The following is an 18,814-nucleotide window of genomic DNA, read 5'->3' on the forward strand; positions in this document are numbered from 1 at the left end:
CTCATTGTGGTTTTGATTTGCATTCCCCTGGTGATGAGTGAGGCTGAGCACCTTTTTGTGTACTCAGTGGCTGTTTGAATGTCTTACTTGGAAATATGCCTATTCAAATCTTCTATCCATTTTTTTAAACTTGGATTTTTTTTTTTTGCTATTGAGTTGTATGAGTTCTTTATATATTTTGGATATCAACCTTTTATCATATACATGATTTGCAAATATTTTCTCCCATTCTGCAGGTTGCCTTTTAATTTTCTTGGTGGTTTCCTTTGCTGTGAAGAAGCTTTTTTAGCTTGATGTATTCCCACTTATTTGTTTTAACTTTTGTTGCCTTTGCTTTTGGTGTGAGGTCCAAAAAATCATTGTCAAGACTGATGTCAAGGAGCTTATTACTACCCACATTTTCTTCTAGGAGTTTTATAGTTTCAGGTTTTATGTTTTCAGATCTTTAATCTATTTTGAGTTAACTTGTGTGTAATGTAAGAGAGTGGGCCAATTTCATTCTTGTGCATGTGACTGTCCAGTGTTCCCAGCACCATTTATTGAAGAGATTGTCCTTCCCCACTGTATATTCTCGGCTTCACATAAATTAACTGAACATGTATGTGTGGGTTTATTTCTGAGCTCTCTGTTCTGTTCCATTGATGTGTGTCTGTTTTTATGCCAGTACGGTACTATTGATTACGATAGCTTTGTAATGTAGCCTGAAATCAGGAAGTGTGGTGCCCCCCAGCTTTGTTCCTCTTTCTCAAGATTGCTTTGGCTATTCCTGATCTTGTGTGCTTCCATACACATTTTAGAATTGTTTGTTCCGTTTCATGAAAAATGCCATTGGAATTTTGATAGGGATTGCAATGAATCTGTATATTGTTCTGGGTAGTATGTACATTTTAACAATATTGGTTCTTCTAGTCCATGAACATGGAATATCTGTCCATGTATTTGTGTCTTCACTTTGTCTCATCAGTGTCTTGCAGTTTTCCAAGTAACAGGTCTTTGACATCGTTGGTTGGTTGTTCCTAGGTATCTTAATTTCTCTTTCTGACAGTTCATTATTAATGTATAGGAATGTAATTGATTTTTTTATTAAAGTTTTATTTATTTATTTGACAGAGAGACACAAAGTGAGAGGGGGAACATAAGTAGGGGGAGTGGGAGAGGGAGAAGCAGGCTTCCCACCGAGCAGGCAGCCCGATGTGGGACTCGATCCCAGAACCCTGGCATCATGACCTGAGCCGAAGGCAGAAGCTTAATGACTCAGCCACCCAGGCACCTCTGTAACTGATTTTTGTGTATGGATTTTATATCCTGTAACTTTATGAATGGTTAGATGAAGATGGTTTAATATTTGAAAATCAATCTATGCATTTTACCACATTACCATAATAAAGGAGAAAAACCATCTCAGTTGATAATCTCAACATAATCATCTAAGTAGATAAAAAACAAGGATATGTTCCTTCATAACACTACATATATGGTGCTGTTATATGTAATATATAATATTAATATGATTTTAATATAAAACTATTATCCAATAAATGTTTTTTGATTTTCCAATTGTTCCAATAATGACATAGCTGTTTTTGTTTTTAATCAGAGTTCCAATCCGGGAACAAAGAGCACTTGATTGTCATGTTTTATTAGACTGGTCACAGTGATTATATAACACACCCATTAAAAAGTGTAAGAGTGAAAAGCTTAATCATCGTAAGGTGAATACGTCTGTATCCCTGCGGATGGAAGGAGCTAGAAGCAGGTCCCACCTCCCGCGGGCTCTCGCCGCCCTTTCTCAGATATACTCCCTCCCTCCCCAGAGTGGCCATTATCATCCTGCTATTTATGATGCTCTCCTTTCCAGTTTAGCTTTACCCATTTTTCAGTATGGTTTTCATAATATTTTAATAGGATAATTTTGGTTATTAACATCTAGTTGTCATAGTATTTGAATACTAGCATCTTGACATGATTCGGCTTGATAATCACCACCGTTCTCTCACATCTGTGTTCTCAGTGTGCATGTCGGGAGTCTCGGCCTATGTCTAAGCACCAGTGGTGATGGTAGCTTCTGGTCATTTGATGATGGTATTTGCCAGGTTTTTCTGCTTTGTGAAGTTACTCTTTTCCGTTTGTAATAGGTACTCTGTCACTGAGTACACACTCCGTTTCTCCTGAGACTTTGATCCTGGTTTTGGCAGACGTGGATGATACTGGATGCAAAGCATTTTTACTGTGACGTTAGTTAGCCCAGTGTTGAGTGTTCTGGCTCCATCATTCCGTCCATAGCTAATAGCTGGAATTCTGCTCAAAGGAAAGCTTTCCATTCTCCCTTGTTTGTGTATTTCTTTCCACGTGTCATGTTTTCTATGCCGTGTTGCTGCCATCTTGATGAGGGAATTGTCCACAGTTAGGCCAGTGGTAGCCCCTTCACCTGGTGCTTACATCCTGCGGATGTGTTTCTCTGCTCCCGGCCTGAGACTTCCAAGTACGCTCGTACTGCCCTCGCCCCGGGTCTGGGATCAGCCATTCCCTAAGGAGACCTGGTCCTCCTAGTGGATGATGCGATTCCGAAGCAAGTTCTTAGTGCTAGGTATGTGTTCTCCTTTGTATTTATCCTCTTTGGGATTTGTAGAGCTTTTTGAATTCATAGCTCGATGTTTTCTGTGACTTTTGGAAAATTATTGGCTGTTCTTTCTTCAGAACACTGCTTCTACTCCATTCCGTGTCCTCTTTTTCTGGGGCTACTGAGCCCCATACGTCTCTGACACGCATTTCTATATTTAATATCCCTTTTTCTTTCTGTGCTCCAGTCCAGTTGCTCTATAATCTTCTCTTCTGCTGTGTTAAACCTTGGGGTAAACCATCCATTAAAGTTCTTACCCTCAGTTTTAAAAGGTTTCCATTGGACTGTCTGGTAAAATTCTTACTGTGTTCTTAAAATCCGTGTCTGGTGCTCTCATCTCTGGGTCACCTGGGTGTTTGGTTCTGTGGTGTCTCTCCGTCCCTTTTCCATCTTTTATAGTCATCATTTCAGTAGGAAAGCAATTTGATTATTTGTTTATAAAGTTATGAAAATGTTCATATTCTTAGATTCCCTGAAATACAGTGACACGATCTGCCCACATCAGTCAACGTTTGGTGAAATTTTGTTGTAAGAAACAATCTCTGAATCTCAGTGGATTACACAGCAAAGGCTTATTTCTCACTCATGACATTTATGTTCCTGACTTGCCGCAGTTCGGTTCCATGGTGGTTTTGTTATGTGTGTGTCATTTGTTCCGGGACCCAGGCTGAAGGAGAAGCTGCCGGTCAGAGATGGGGCGACATCACGGCCAGAGTTAGCAGGACGGAGGGATTGGGTGATGGACCCCGGACATCTCTCCCGTTCACAGTCCGTCCGCCGAAGCGGTTCCCAGGGCCACACCTGCAGTGAATGGGACGAGGCAGTGGACGTGCTCCTTCCACAGGGATGCACGACAAGTGAATAACTGGGGGCAGTTACACAGTTTATCTCACTATCCCAAAGAAAAATCTCCCGCATTTGACAGAGCCATATATGCATAAAGATGTTAGTGCAGAATTATTAATAATGATAAAAAATATATAAACAATAATACAGAACTTCTGTATTATTTTTGGTGAAAAGTTTTACAGTTATTAAAATGATTATTGTAATATCTGGCGACTTAGGAGGAAGGGGTTAATATGTTAAAGCACGACGTAGAGTCTATGCCCCGTGGGTCCAGCTGTGTACACACACAACCGTATGTTTATAGGACGACTGAAGATGTGAGGATGAAAATAGTTGTCTTAGGATGATCGACTTTTGGGTAGTTCCTCATCTTTAAACTTTTTATAGTGCTGTTATTTTGTAATTAAAAATAATATTGTTTTCTGTGATTTCTCATTCTTCAAGTTTTAATACACACTTATCAGAGAAATGTTAGAACAGAAAAAAAGATGAAAAAACCGAACTTTGGACCTGTGTCCCCAGACCACCTGGGTCCCCAGACCACCGCAGTGACTGTTCCGTGTGTGTGTTAAGAACAGCGCCATGTTACCTTGTGCTGTGTGCTCGTGTTCCTTCTAGGTCCTGAGAACCCGTGGCTGGTGCAAGCGTATGTTTCCGCCGCTAAACACCCGTTTGCTTCCGTGGTGGCTCAGGAGGTTTTTCAGAGTGGAATCATTCCTTCAGATACCGACTTCCGCATCTACAGGGATTTTGGGAACATTCCAGGTATTTTGTGGGTTATTGTGGGCCATGGTGCGATAGTGATTAAGCAGAAGCGAGTTCTACTTGTTGGCAAGACTGTGAGCAAACAGCGTATCCTGAGAGCACATTCTGTACGTGAGAGCTGTATATTCTGAGCCACTGAAACAGATTTCCAGATGTTTTTCTTTTCTTTTAAACTCTGGTCTAATTTTTTTTTTTTTTAAAGATTTTATTTATTTATTTGAGAGAATGAGAGAGAGAGAGCGTGAGAGGGGGGAGGGTCAGAGGGAGAAGCAGACTCTCTGCTGAGCAGGGCGCCCGATGTGGGACTCGATCCCGGGACTCCAGGATCATGACCTGAGCCGAAGGCAGTCGCTTAACCAACTGAGCCACCCAGGCCCCCCTAAACTCTGGTCTGATTTAAATGCTTGCCTTTCCTGGAACGTGTCGTCTTGCCCCACATGGTGGCAGCACGGGGGACAGCTGGTTAGCACTTCATTCCCCCCTGCCGAAGGTGGCCGTAGATCCTGGAGGGGTCTTTGGCTTTGTTGTCGTCTTGCTTTGCTAGCTTCTGGGCGGCTTGTACAGCTGACCAAGTTAGAGTTCGGCTCTGGCCCAGCAAGGGTGTAGACCGCAAAGTTCCCACGGCCTCCTAAGCTCTGTACGCCTGCCCCTTGCTGAGTGACTTGGACGGTCTCCCTGATGTGTGGACTTCCTCATTCTGTACCACGGCTCTGGGTTCTGTTAGACATTCATAAACGTGACTAAGCAATCACGCCACCGCTTTGACGTTTTGTCTCTTAGGAATTTAATGTTAGACAAATAGGCTTAAAGAAAGGTGGTTCTTCAGAGCAGAATGACGTTTTGTTTTTTTTCTGTGTTTCTAGGAATTGACTTAGCTTTTATTGAGAATGGATACATTTATCACACCAAGTATGACACAGCGGACAGAATTCTGACAGATTCCATTCAGAGAGCAGGTTGGTATTCAAATGTAGACCCTTGATCTATGTTAAGATGGAACATCAGGGCTGACCTACAGACCCCTAACTATCATGTGGACGGTGCATTAGGGCCGCGTTGTGTGGTGTGCGCGAGCTGGGCAGGGCTTTGGAGTGAGAGAGATGAGGGGCTCGAGTTTTAGCCTTGCAGTCCAGGTTAGCCATCAGGAATGTAAGACTCTTCATTGTGAGGCACTGGAAGGAGAGAGCAGGCCCAGGGTGCGTGCCAGGGTGGGTAAGCGATGAGCATGTACCAGAATGGAAGCCAGGCTTGGAGGGGGCACCGGCGCGTGATAGGACAGCTTGCCCGGGTATAGAAAGTCACATCAGTCCAAGTTGGGTGGTGAGGGCAGGTGGGGGCGTTAGAGAATAGGGGTCAGGAAAACACAGGGGCCAGAGAAATCTGGAGTAGTCGGTGGGCGGGGGGGAGTCTGATGGGGAGCCTTAACGAAAGAGTTGATAGGATTTGGCACCATGCAGAAGAGAAGGATGCTCCAGGCAGAAGCAGAGTGTGTGTGTGTGTGTGTGTATTGTTGGTGAGTAGTGTCAGACTACAATCTGGGTGGAACTTGTACAAGAGCTGACCAGTTGGAAGGAAGGGACGAACCAGGCGGCCGGTGGCAGGGACGGCTGTGGAGTCTGAGGCCCAGCTGGCTGGGGAAAGATGGTGCCATTGACCCTGATGGGGACGTGGGAAGGTGACCTCACCCAGAGCAGTCGTGGAGAGGGGAAGGAGGCTGTCAGCTCTGTCACATCGACGGAGGGGTCGCTGAACCGGCCGGATGGAAGTACCCACATGGTGTTAGAGCTCTTGGCAGAACTGGGAATACAGGTTTGGGAATCAAAGGCATCGAGAAAACCACAGAAGCCTGGGGGCTGGGAATGGGCTGGGGAAGAGTGAAGCAAAGGTAGAGGACTCAACCGGAGCCTTTGGGGAAAACACGTTTGCAGGCAGACGGAGAAGCCAGTGACCGAAACGGCACGATAAGACAGTGTGGCGTCTCAGGGGAAGCGGAGCGAGTCAGGGCTGGGACGAGCGTGGGAGAACCGCCGCAGTCACTGACAGCTTCTTCCCGCTCCTGCGTGAAAGTTCCGTGGGCTCTGGTGTGCCCGGCTCCGTGGCTGAGGACTCCAGGGTCACACTTGTGTTGTGTTTGGAAAGTCCCCTCCGAGCTTTCACCTTGCAGCTCTGGTGGTGCGGCTCCCCTTCCTCGGCCCCGAGCAGCAAGCACACAGGTGCTTTTCTAGGAGCATCTAGATAGAAATGCCTCCCCAACTTCTCAGACTCCATCGGCCGCCCGTGATGTGGCCCGGGGGCCTCTCCTACCTGTCTGTATTCGTGTTTTAAATGAAATATAATTGACATTCCTCATTCCGAACACATGCGTAACCGCGTGTTTGGTGTGTGTGAGCTTCCTGAGGGGCTCGTGTCTCTTGGCTCGGCACTGAAATTCTGGTGTCTAGAGCAGTATTTAAGGTAGATGTTAAACGAATAGACTAAGAAACAGTCTTTGGGTTTGTCAACAGTGAGGAAAGAGTGGGTCAGAGAACGGTTCTCATGGAAGGGAGAGGATGAAGGCCAGCTGGCTGAGCGTCTCTGTGGAGACGAGACAGAGCGGGTGCCCGGGCCTCTCTGAGCCGTCTTGTGAGAACGGTGGGGGGACGGGGGGGAAGCTCTCCCTGTCTACATTCTGTCAGTTGTGTCCTTACTCAGGCTGCGTGGTTTATGCACCTTCGTTCTCTTTCTCTTCTTTACTAATAGGCGACAACATTTTAGCGGTTCTTAAATATCTCGCTACATCCGATATGTTGGCTGCTTCTTCTCAGTATCGACACGGAAACATGGTCTTCTTTGACGTGCTCGGCCTGTTTGTTGTCGCCTACCCCTCCCGCGTCGGCTCGATAATTAACTCCATGGTGGCAGTGGCTGGCGTGTTGTACCTGGGCAAGAAGCTGTTGCAGCCCAAACACAAGAGTAAGTATTTTCCTCTCAAACCGCAGTTCTGGCCTGGGTATAAGAATTTGCCTGAGGTTTTTCTAGTCTGTTTGCCTCTTTTCAAGAAGTCCAAAATCCTAAAGAAACCTAACTTCTGATGTATATTGTAAGACATTCCGAAGTGTGTATCAGGGGGATGTGCTCATTACACTTCTGGTCTCGGTGAAGTGGGGCTCCCTGTGCTTCCGCCCGAGAAACGGTCGGACCGTTAGCGGACATGCCCATGAAAAGCTCTGGTCCGCACCACAGACCAGTGGTCAGGGCTCTGTCCTGACGTCTGACCCAGTTGGTCTCCTTCTGCTCGGAACGTTTCATGGTCCAGGCTGGTGTGTGTGGTTACCAGCCTGAAGGGGCAGGGGCAGACCACCCCGGTTACCTTGCTGCACTGTCCTCCTCCTGAGTCAGCTTCCCGGCCGGATGCCGGGTGGAACGTGGCCTTCCGTTCTTGCCGGTATTTCGATACACAGAACATCCCCGAAGGTGCTGAAGATTAAAGCTGAACTGCAGGACTTAGGTCTCTGAGTCTTTAGTGCCCACACTCTCAGCAACTGCTACTTGAATAGTTTTCGTTGTTCAAGTTTTTGACAAACCTGACCCCTGGGACATTTCAGTACTTTTCAGTGACAATGGTGAATTTTTTGTTTTACCGTTTGCCCCTTTACCTCCACCAACTGCGGTTGATTTGGTAAAGTTGGTGACGTCTGCTTTGTGCTTTGTCTGCATTAGCTGATAACTACATGAAGGACTTCTTCTGCGCGCTTGGCATCACTCTGATAAGCTGGTTCACGAGCCTGGTCACCGTGCTCATCCTGGCGGTGTTCGTCTCCCTGGTTGGACAGTCCCTGTCGTGGTACAACCACTTCTATGTCTCCGTCTGTCTGTACGGAACCGCAGCTGTGGCCAAAATCGTACTCATACATACTCTCGCAAAAAAATTGTACTATGTGGTAAGTGTGAGGCATGTTTATTGATTTCTTTTGCTGCCGTCAAGATCGAAGACAGACTCAAGTGGGACTCGTATGTGGCTTTCCAAGTGAGCAAACACGGTCTGGCACGACTGTAGGAAACTGGCTCCCAGAACCGTCTTCGGAGGGTTTTGGGGGGGCGGTTCCGGTGCCGCTGTAAAGCTGTCAGTGCTTGGGGGGGTTGTCTCCGCCTCTGCAGAGTCTGCTGCGCTCCGTCACCCCTGGGGGCAGGGCCGGGGCGCCCGCTGTCCCCCCCGCACTCCGTCCCCCGTGCTCGGGCAGCTGGGGCACGGGGCATGGACACACAGGAGGCGTTTGCTGCCCTTTGAGCCACCCCTAGACTCTTCTCTCCAGTTCCCTCCCCTTTCTTTAGCCCGTGTGGTGTTGATGCAGAGGCTGACCGCATCAGCCGTGGCTTGGGGTGGAAGCACGGGGGCGGCGGGGAGGGGAGAGAGGGTTCCGGAATGATTGCTGCTGACGTAGGGTTTCCATTGTATACGTTTGTTTGGTAAACGGAAAAGTAGAAATTAGGGCAAACTACAGTGAGAGTGACCCGTGGCTTCCAAAGATTTTCTGTGAGTTAAAGGGAAACTCTTTCTTAGTTCCGTTACTTATTTTCAAGACCGCCAACGCACCTGCTTTTTGTTTGCCCTGCTAGGGGTTAGCATGGACACACAGGGGATGGTGATCCAGATCTTTCCACGGGGATCTCTGGTGCCTGAATCTTGGTCTCCGTTTCAGTTCATGTCTGGATGTGCTCTGTGGAGTGCGTCCTTGTTAACAGGCCTAGTGAAGGGAGGTTTTTGAAGTTAGCTGTGGGTTTATGGATGAGCTAATACTTGTATCTTAGTGGCTTCAGCTTCTAAAAAGAGGATGCCGTGGGGCTCAAGTTCACGTGCGTATTCGTAGGGCAGCGGTGTGTTAGAGCGTGGGGGGGTGAGTGTGGCAGGGGGCAGGAGACAGAAAGGCCATTAGTAAAGTTCCAGTTACTTTGACTAATTTGTCTGATGATAAAGTTTGGGGCTGGACGCACCACAGGAAGGATAATGTGTTTCATTTCACAAATACTCGGAGGGCCAGGTGGGCCAGGCACGGTGCGGAGGCTGGTGGCAGGGAGATTCGTCAGCGCGTGGTCTCTTTCTTTGAGGGGCTCACAGCTTCATCTGGGCTTGCGGCGCTTGGGGGTGAGTGGGAACAGTGGCGTGTGCCCAGCGCTGCGGGACTACGGGGTGTGGAAGTTGGGAAAGCTTTGTGAAGGAGGCGGGGACGCTGGAACTGGGTTTGTGAAGCGTGAGTGCAAGGGTGGCAGATAGAGAGCAGGTTGATGGGCGGTCAGAGGTGGGAGAGCACAAGATGCAGTTAGTTGGGTCACAGCCAAGAAGAAGGTCCGTGTGGTGAAGACAAGGTTGATAACCGGACAGGTAGGCCAGTGGGAGGCTGCAGGAGGACTCTGAGAATCAGGGAGGCTGCCGTTAACCTGTTGCGAGCAGGACGGGGACTCCAGGGGCGCCGTGTGGGGAATGGCCGTGCGCAGGCCTGGCGGGAGGCGGGGGGAGGGGAACCGGTTCCAGGGGCATCTCTGCGGCCTTGGGCCACAGCTTGGGGGTTCAAGGTATGGCCGGCGCTGCTGAGACCTGTGTCTTTAAACGTCTGCGCGGTATGTGACTTCAAGTAGCGTCCCGAGAATTATTTTCCGTTATTTTTAAAGACCGTGCATCCTCGCGCTGTGGTGAACATCGAGAGGTGTCACAGCGCTGGCCCCTCACGTCTGAGGGGGTTTGTCCGAGGAGCCTGGATGGGTTTTGGAAACACGCGACTGAAACTGTTTTGAGCTCTCGAAGTACCACCCGGGGCCTGGGCTCTTCCGGTGTGGGGTCCCTGGGCTGAAATGATAACTTCCGTGTTTGCGTGACCAGAGCCCCCACGCGGCGGCGTTGGGACGTGCCACGTTCTTAGGCGGCGCTCCTCGGAAGGACTCCAGGGGCTCTGCCGGAGTCCGCAGACCTCAAAGCCCAGACGTAGGGATCAGATTTATGAATGCGCAAGCCGCAGGAATCCGGGGCGGGGGCCGGGCTGCACCGCAGGGCCGGGGAGACGTGGAGAGGCCCCGGGAATCCGGCCAGACGCCGTGGCCGGGGCTCCAGAGGGGCTGCAGGTGGTTTCACAGCACCCGGGCCACTCCGAGCAGGACCTTTCCCTCCTTGGCTTGAAGTTCTTTGGAAGCTGCGTAAATAGAAAAGCTCACAGGGGTGAATGTTTTTAGGAGGTTTGAGAGAATTTCCAAAGGTTACCATGAGCCCGGCGGACGGGGAGCACATCCTGCACACGAGTCGGGATGTTCTCCCTCCGTCTTACTAAATGCCCCTTCCCGGGGCAGCCGTCCTGACAGCAGGTAGCTTCGTGAGCGTTTCCTTGACGTTTAAGGCCACATGTAGCTCTTCTGAGCACTGGAAGTGGTACTGCGACAGATCTTTGAGTGGCCACGTGTGAGACTGCGGGTGTGTTTTTCTGTCTTTCAGAATGCCAGTGACCAGTATCTGGGAGAAGTATTCTTTGACACCTCGCTGTGTGTGCACTGCGTTTCCCTCCTGGCTCTCACGTACCGAGGACTGTGCTCGGCGTTTATCAGTGCCGTCTGGGTGGCCTTTCCCTTGCTCACAAAGCTCTGCGTGCACAAAGACTGGAAGCACCATGGTACGGTATTTGGGGTTTTGATGCAATGGGAAAATTCCTTAAAATGCTTACGACGAGACTTGCGGGGACTGGTCCTTTTTTTTTTCCCTTTGGTCTTTGGGGGTAGGCTTTCAAGATTGTTGCTGTTTGTTTTATTAAATGTTTAGATCACAGAGATTTTCATCCTGTACCTCATACCCCATGCCATGCTCGCGTTTACGAACACATTAGCTAACGATGTATTACATCCTCTGTTGCATTATTATCTGTTATTTTATTGTCCCTGAATGAAAGCATTCTGTCTCATTTCACTGGTACATAAAATCTGGATCTCACTGTAGAATTTCAGAGATGTGTGTTTTCTTTCTCGTTTTCCCTAGGTGCCCAAGGAAAATTTATTGCCTTTTACCTTTTGGGGATGTTTATTCCTTATCTTTATGCATTGTACCTCATCTGGGCAGTATTCGAGATGTTTACCCCCATCCTCGGGAGGAGTGGTTCGGAAATACCACCTGACGTCGTGTTGGCCTCCATTTTGGCTGGTTGTACCATGATCCTGTCTTCCTATTTTGTAAGGAAAAAACATTTAAATTTCTTTTCTTCTTCATTTTTTATATGTGTGTGACGAGTTTAGCTACAGTAGATTCTGTGAAATAGCGTTGCTTATACTTTATTGAGAAACACCTACACAAAAGAAATGGGGAATGTGTGTGTAGAATGTGGGTTTGGTGGTTAAAAAGATGTGAAATCGGGTGGATTTGTTTTCTTTTGTTTTTAACCTCCTTGTCCTCCCAAGTCCTCTGGTCATATCTCTTCACAGCTCTCAAACTACCTGAATGTGAATTTGTAGAGTGCATACCAAGTAAGATCTGGTAGAAACTGCTTAGTGGTAGATTTTTATTTATTTTTGTTTATTTATTTTAAGGATTTTATTTATTTGGGAGAGAGACAGCGAGTGAGCATGAGCTGGGGTGAAGGGGGCAGAGGGAGAAGCAGAGTCCCCGCTGAGCAGGGATCCCGACGTGGGGCTCAATCCCAGGACCCTGAGATGACGAGCCAAAGGCAGACGCTTAACCGGCTGAGCCACCCAGGCGCGCCAGGTGGTGGATTTTTAGAATGACTCCTAATAGTGTGTTTTCAACTTTCCAATGAGAGGCAAATGTTAATAAATACACGGTAGTTTTATTAGTGCTCTTAGAGGTGGTGGAGGGAGGCTGAATCTGATGAGGCTTTTTCCATTCTCACTTAACTGACTTCCCGGCTGCTAACACTGCAGAGTTCACTGATGGGGCCTGTCTCCTTGGGTGACGGACACTTAGGATGCAGAGTGTCACAGGCCTTGTCATTCTGCTCTGTTGGTGCTCTGCCCTGGTAGGCAGAGTCCTACCTTTGCCATCCCTGTTTCTCCTCCCCGGGATTCTGCAAAGGGAAGACCAGCTCCAACGTCTGAGCACGTTCCAGGCAGAGTTCTGCTCTGGGCATGGTGTCCTCAGACCTGGCCCCTCTCGTGGAGGCCGGTCTCTGTGGTGTGGCTCTTTTCGTTGGAATTCCCGAGAATAAGAAGTGATTACTGCATACCCATAGGTACCAAGATTTGCAGTTAGGGGACTAGATAGAAAAGGCAGTTGTGGGTTTACTCTAGTTCTTTCCTCCACAGAGATGATGCTGAGCCTTTCCACAGTGAAACGGTGAAGGGCAGGTCATACGGGGTTAGGATTTAGAGGCGGCACGTAAGGATACCACGTGCGTGCTCAGCACCATCCATGCAAGTCCCTTAAACAGGCAGTGAGCAGCCGTGTGCCCTGGAGAGCGGTTCTTCTGCGGCTCTTGTTTGCGATCGTCTGAGCATTCCAGCCGTCTGGCCTTTAATATAATGATTCAGTCCTTACTGGTATTTGCAGCGGTGGGTGGAGAATTCTGAAATGTTCTTTGGTGCCTCCAGGGTTTACCTCTTTGGATTTTAATGTGAAGCCTTCAAATTCTCTGTGCAGGTCGCTAAAGGGTTTGGCTGCTGTGAGGGCTGAAGGGGTCCGGGGTTCATCCATGTAGATTAGGTTGCGATCCAGAGTCGGTGGAGTCGTGAACTTGGTTCCCCCCCGCCCCGTCAGTGGGTGAAAGCTGTTAGTGCTCAGCAGCGACGATCCAAATGTGGGGCTTTCACTTCCGTCCCGTGTGCAACAGCCCAAGTTAAATCCTGACAACCTCACCGTGGAGACGCAAAATGAGCCCCGAGGAAGGGAATCCCGGAAACCATGGGGCGGGTTGAGGCGTATTGCCTTCTGAATTACATTTTAGTAGGAAAGCTTCTGGAGAGCGCCTCTTGGAAGACTTCGGCAGCTCGTTTACTTTTCACCAGAAGCCCAAGCGGCCGGAAGCTCCGCGCCTCGCCTCCGCGGGCGGCCTTGGGGCGGCGGATGAGCAGAGGCAGCGGGTGTGCGCCGCTGGGGGCGCTGAGCCGGACCGCCCGTCTCCAGAGTTGTTCTTCCAGTGCGCGGGGACTGACTGAGTCCGCTTGCTGGGAAGCAGTTAAGGGCCCGTCTGGTGGCGGGGCCGCCGGTGTCCCGGGGTTGTCCCGATGGAATGAGACTGCTGCTGAGAGACCGCGGGACACTCGGGAGCAAGACCGCCAGCACCCAAGGAGCTGCAGAGACCCTTCTCGTGCGCTCTTCGTTTCATTTCACACGCATTCGGGAACCCAGTGATGGTGATGTCACACTTAGGGCAGAAAGAAGAGTGAGATTGCAGGGGGCGGCATCCAGACGCGTCGTCACTCGGGCCTCCCCTCCCCATGCTGTGACTGCCTCTCGTTCGCCCCCGTTACCAGGCCCCCAGGAGACGCGCAGGAGGGGCGGCAGGCGAGCCTCTGGGTTTGAGGAGGGAAAGGGGGCGTGGGCGCGTGGCTTATGCCGGGAGTGGGTGGGAGGAACCAGGGCCTAGGACAGGCGGGTCTTCTTTTGAAACGAGAGGCTCCACCCTGAGCTGGGCAAGTAGCGTTTGCTGGCGCTGAGCCCGGCTCGGAGGCTGGTGCGTGGCCGCCTTACGGTCCTTCAATTCAGAGAGCGCAGCGGATGGTGGTTCTGAACGTTTGCCCGATTTCCCTTTTTCATCTCCGTTAAAGTCTCTCACGTTCGTCCTCTGCTTACCGACCCTGGAGGGTGGGTGAAAAGGGGGAGGCGGCACCGGGGAGCTGGTCGTTGGTCAGGGTGGCTCCTTCCGAAGCCCTGAGGGATCTGTGGGCGCACCCTGTGAGTCACGTGTGTCCCCCGCAACTTTGGTTTCTGTGACTTCATGGCCACTAAAAAGCTAGTGGAAGCAGTTCTAGGGTGCGCTAGATGCCCCTGCCCGAGGGCAGAGGCGCTGATGGGCTGTGTTGGCCCTGGTGGCTCAGCCCCGAAGGGCCGGCCCACACGTGGCGTCCTGACGGTGCACTAAGTGCAAGTTCAGGGAAGCCCGCCCCGCGGCATGGTGCCAGAGCGTCAGGAGCGGAACCGAGGCTCCTTGGGACCGGCTTGCTTGCGCTTACGCTCTGGCCTCCGCGTCTTTAGCAAAGGCCTCATGTCATGATGTTTGGCAGATAGACGGCGTCTACCGTACCGTGGTTAACGCGGGGCGTTGGCAGAATCCGAAGTAAAATAAGGTCATGGTTTGACCGGTGCTGGGTCTCCGTCCTGGTGTCTTTGCCGACGGAGCCGAGGGCCCGTCTGTGGCCTTTCCTGTCTCGCCGCCGGCTGCCTAGCACCAGCAGGGCTCCCGGCCGGGCCGCCGAGCCCCGAGGCGGCGCCGGGCCGCCGGGCGCGGTGTGTTCACGGCTGCCGGCAGGCGCTCCTCTCCATCGCTCGGTGACGCCGGTACAGAGCCCGCGGTAACTGGCCCGTTTCTGTGTGTGTGCCTTAGATTAGCTTCATCTACCTTGCCAAGAGCACGAGGAAAACCCTGCTGACTCTAACCTCGGTGTGCGCAGTCACGTTCCTCCTGGTCTGCGGTGGCGCGTTTTTCCCGTACAGCTCTCATCCCGCCAGCCCGAAGCCGAAGAGGGTGTTTCTTCAGGTAAGAGCGGCTTCGTGTGAGGGTCTGGAGGGCAGCGCCTCGTGCGTGCGAGCTTCCCCAGGCGCCAGGAAGGCCGGTGGGCCCGACCTGTCTATTCACCTGTGCGCAGCTCTTGTGCGTGGGGCAGTGAGGAAAAGCCTGACCACCACGAGGCTTGCTGATCCGCGAGACACGCTTCTGCCAAGGGACTGAACTAGACCCGTCAGCTTGGTTCGTTAACTGTTCAAGTTATAAAAATGCCCCTACCTAGAAAAACAAGAGCAAGTATGTGCTGTGGAGTAAAGAGCTTTTAGAAGGACAGACCGTAAAAACGTGTGCAGGCGGAAAAAAATCTGAATTCCACTGGTAAAATAAAACCGATATTTTAAAATGCTAATAAAAGTGATCTTAGGTAGGGGCACCCGGGGGTGGCTCGGTCGGTTAAGCGTCTGCCTTCGGCTCAGGTCATGATCCTGGAGTCCTGGCGTCGAGCCCTGAGTCGGGCTCCCTGCTCGGCGGGAAGCCTGCTTCTCCCTCTGCCGCTCCCCCTGCTTGTGCTCTCTCTTTCTCTGTCAAAGAAATGAAAAAAATCTTAAAAAAAAAGGGGGGATCTTAGGTAGCCTTTGAGGCGGGATGTCATAATGAAAATAACAGTAACTTAGGGACGAGTAACACAGGATTTAGAACCTCCGTGGATTTTAGCTTTTCAGCAAACTTTCTGAGGTTGGCGATATAACGCAGGAGAAAGAACTAAGCTGCCTTATTTCCAGTCATTCTCTTAGAGGCTGCGAAACAGAAAAGCCAACTTCAAACGGGGCGTCTGGTCAGCTCGATCGGTAGGGGCACACGACTCTGTGTCTCGGGGTCGTGAGTTTGAGCCCCACACTGGGCGTAGAGCCTACTTTACAAAAAATCTTAAAGAAAAGCCAAGAGTCATGACTCAGGTAATCACTCATGGACTTGAATAGTAGGAAGACTGGAATGTAAGTTATCAGGGAGGAGATACTGACAAAGGGCCAACTATTCCTTGTTTATAGTCCGGGAGGACACAGTGATATGCCTTATGTGACAAACTTGACAATTTACAAAACCTTGAGTGAAGAACAGCTCATTTTTAGGAGAGTCGATGTGTTTTCAGTGACTTACTAAATTTTTATAATTACATTAGTGGTAATTATAAAAAAAGGAAAAACGACATTTTATTTTTAAAAACTCCTGTTCTGATTTGTTTGCGGTTTTCTTCTTCCCCAGTGCTGGGAGTTGGCACACTTTTCCCGAAAAGAGTCGGGTAATAAATACGTGGGGCTATGCCAGCCACATGGCCTCCGTCACCACCGTTTTGTGGAGCACGAGCGGCCGCAGCCGGTGTCTCCACGGGTGAGTGTGGCCTGTGCAAGCAGGGTGGTGGCCGTGTGGCCTGCGGGCCCCAGTTCCCCGGCCCCTGCCCTGCGCAGTCCTCTCTTCCTGCTGCGCTGGCTGGAGCACGTGGTGCCCACGTCTGTCGGCTGGGGACGAGCGGGGCTGTCTGCCTGCTCGGGACAGCTTCAGGCCGCCGTGAAAGGGAACAATGTGTGTGTGTCTCTCTCGTAGATGTATTTGTTTTCAGCCTTCATCTAAATGGAGTTCTAATGTTTGTGTTTTTCAAATCTGAAATAGGTTTTCAGAAAAGTTTTAATAAAATTTAAATATATATATTTGTAAGAAATAATAAAACTTTCTGTATCCATCGTCGACTTTAAAGAACCTCAGCAGCGCCTGCTAAGAACCAGCGCCCCCTTCTTGATCCCCCTTCTTCCCCTGCCCTGCCCCCCCGCCCCCCAGGAAATACGGTCTTGAAGTTTAACTATTACCTTTTCTGGGCCACGTACATATGGATCCCTAAACAGGAAGATACGGTTTGCCTCTCTAAGTGTGTTACAAAGCCGTACCTAACAGATACTCCTTTGTGACTGGCTGCGTGGGGCCCGCCAGCGTGGGAGAGGCCCCCACGTTGCCTCGCGTCACTGTGTTCAGTGATGGGGTTCACCTGAAGCCCCTTGTGCTGCTGGTGGACATTTGGGTTGTTTGCACCGTTTGCTACCACAGACGGAGCTGAGCCAGCGCTCCCGAACCTTGCCCACGTTTCTCTAAGGTCCCCATGCAGGAGCGGAATGGCGGGCTTGACAGGTCTGTGCATGTGTAGGTGACGCTATGAGGTGGCTGTGCCCGCCTCGCCCCTGCCAGCAGCGTGTGAGGGGTTCTGTTGCTCCATAGCCACATCGGTTCCTGGTTTCGTCACACTTACCCACTTTCGTTAATCTGCAGTGGGGATGCAGCTGAAGGGATTCAAGCCGTAGCTTTCTCCTCGGTCTGTTCTTTGCAGCATATGACTAGAACATTTCATGACCTGCACGGACACGTGATGAAACGGGACTCCGGGATATGGATCAATGGGTTTGATTACACGGGCATGTCTCACGTAACGCCTCACATCCCCGAGATCAACGATACCATCCGAGCTCACTGTGAGGAGGACGCACCCCTGTGTGGCTTCCCGTGGTACCTCCCGGTGCACTTCCTGATCAGGTTGGTCCCCTCGTGAGCTGCTGTCGCCGGGGGTGCGTCTGTCTCGAGTCCTGTCACTGTGTGCCTACCTCACTATTTACGCGGGTAACCCAGACGTCACGTGTCACGCGTGCTGTGTTCTCCGTCCCTGCCCGAGTGGGATAAAGCACTCAGAAGCTTACTGTTGCTTTTTCAAATGTAGGAAGTCTGTCCTGTAGAAGCCTGAGCAGTTAGAAAGGCTGGCCCGAGAGATAGCAGCGAAGCTTTCGCTTCAGACCGTTTCATTTCTGGGACAATTTCGTGGTTTGGTGGGAAAGGGCTGGATAAGAAGGAACAGGATGTAGTGGAATCAAGATCACCTAGAATGTTCTTACTTTGGGCAAGGTTTTATTACACATGAACGGGCTTTTAGAGTCATTAGCATGGTTTATTCTGCCCAGCAGAGACTGTTTTCATGCCCAGAATGTGAGTCGTGTATTCGGACCACTTCTGTGAGTCAGAGATAGCTGTCAGCTAGAATTAAGCATCCTAAATATTGAAGCTACCTTTCCAAATAGGAAAAACTGGTATCTTCCTGCCCCAGAAGTTTCTCCAGGAGCTCCTGCTCATTTCAGACTCGTGTCCAAAGAACAGACGCCCTGGGATTCTGTGAAGCTGACGTTTGAAGTCACAGGTGAGTGACGGGACAGTGTTTCTTCTTCCACTTCCTAACATTCTTAAGTATGTATTGGTTTCCTTACATGATCGTGACCAGCAACTTAGGAGGAACTTCGTGTTGCTAAGAGCACTTGAAGCTCATTAAGACTTTTTTAGGGTGGTTTTAGGCTTACAGAAAAACTGAACGGAAAGCAGAGCTCCCCGCCGCCCCACACTTGCCTTATCATCATCTTGCCTCGGAGTGTGGTGTATTTCCGAAAACGGATGAGCCGGTGCTGATACATTATTAGTAACTGAAGTCCCTGGTTTACATTAAGGCTCGGTTCACTCTTGTGTTGCATAGTCCTGGGGGGGTTTGGACAAATGTGTGATGTCGTGTCCCCACCGTATCACACACAGTAGATTCTCGGCCCTGAGCCTTCCCAGTGCTCCCCCAGTTCATCCCTCCTTCCCACTCCCTCTGGCCAACGCTGACTTTGTTAGTTTCTACTGTTTCTGCTCTTCCAGAGTATCCTATAGCTGCAGTCATATGATTTGTAGCCCTTCCCACTTAGCATATGCATTTCAGAGCCTTCATGTCTTAGGGGCTCGAGAGCGCTCTTCTTTTTACTGCTCAGCAACGATATGGACGTGCCCCAGTTCAGCCGTTCCCCTGCTGAAGGACAGGCTGCTTGGTTGCTTTTGGCAAAGCTGCTGGAAACATTTGTTTGCAGGTTTTTGTCTAGGCATGTTTTTAACTCAC

The 18,814-nt window shown here is 50.3% G+C and overlaps 1 protein-coding gene across 3 annotated transcripts in view; it reads left to right on the forward strand.

Moving 5' to 3' along the window:
* ERMP1 (endoplasmic reticulum metallopeptidase 1) overlaps positions 1–18,814 on the forward strand; it is a 41,751-nt gene that overhangs the window by 13,273 nt on the left and 9,664 nt on the right. For 2 of the 3 annotated variants that reach the window (XM_045882145.3, XM_054509137.2), the window contains exons 5-13: positions 4,088–4,234; positions 5,098–5,190; positions 6,974–7,186; positions 7,934–8,154; positions 10,692–10,866; positions 11,226–11,416; positions 14,740–14,892; positions 17,234–17,436; positions 17,973–18,088. In XM_045882145.3, coding sequence (XP_045738101.2) covers positions 4,088–4,234; positions 5,098–5,190; positions 6,974–7,186; positions 7,934–8,154; positions 10,692–10,866; positions 11,226–11,416; positions 14,740–14,892; positions 17,234–17,436; positions 17,973–18,088 — 1,512 coding nt within the window. The remainder of the gene's footprint in view (positions 1–4,087; positions 4,235–5,097; positions 5,191–6,973; positions 7,187–7,933; positions 8,155–10,691; positions 10,867–11,225; positions 11,417–14,739; positions 14,893–17,233; positions 17,437–17,972; positions 18,089–18,814) is intronic. The other variant, XM_054509136.2, reaches the window with a different exon arrangement.

The sequence above is a fragment of the Mirounga angustirostris genome, unplaced genomic scaffold, assembly GCF_029215605.1.
Source record: "Mirounga angustirostris isolate CCGP_5_RB_7025 unplaced genomic scaffold, mMirAng1.0.hap1 SCAF_15, whole genome shotgun sequence".
NCBI lineage: Eukaryota > Metazoa > Chordata > Mammalia > Carnivora > Phocidae > Mirounga > Mirounga angustirostris.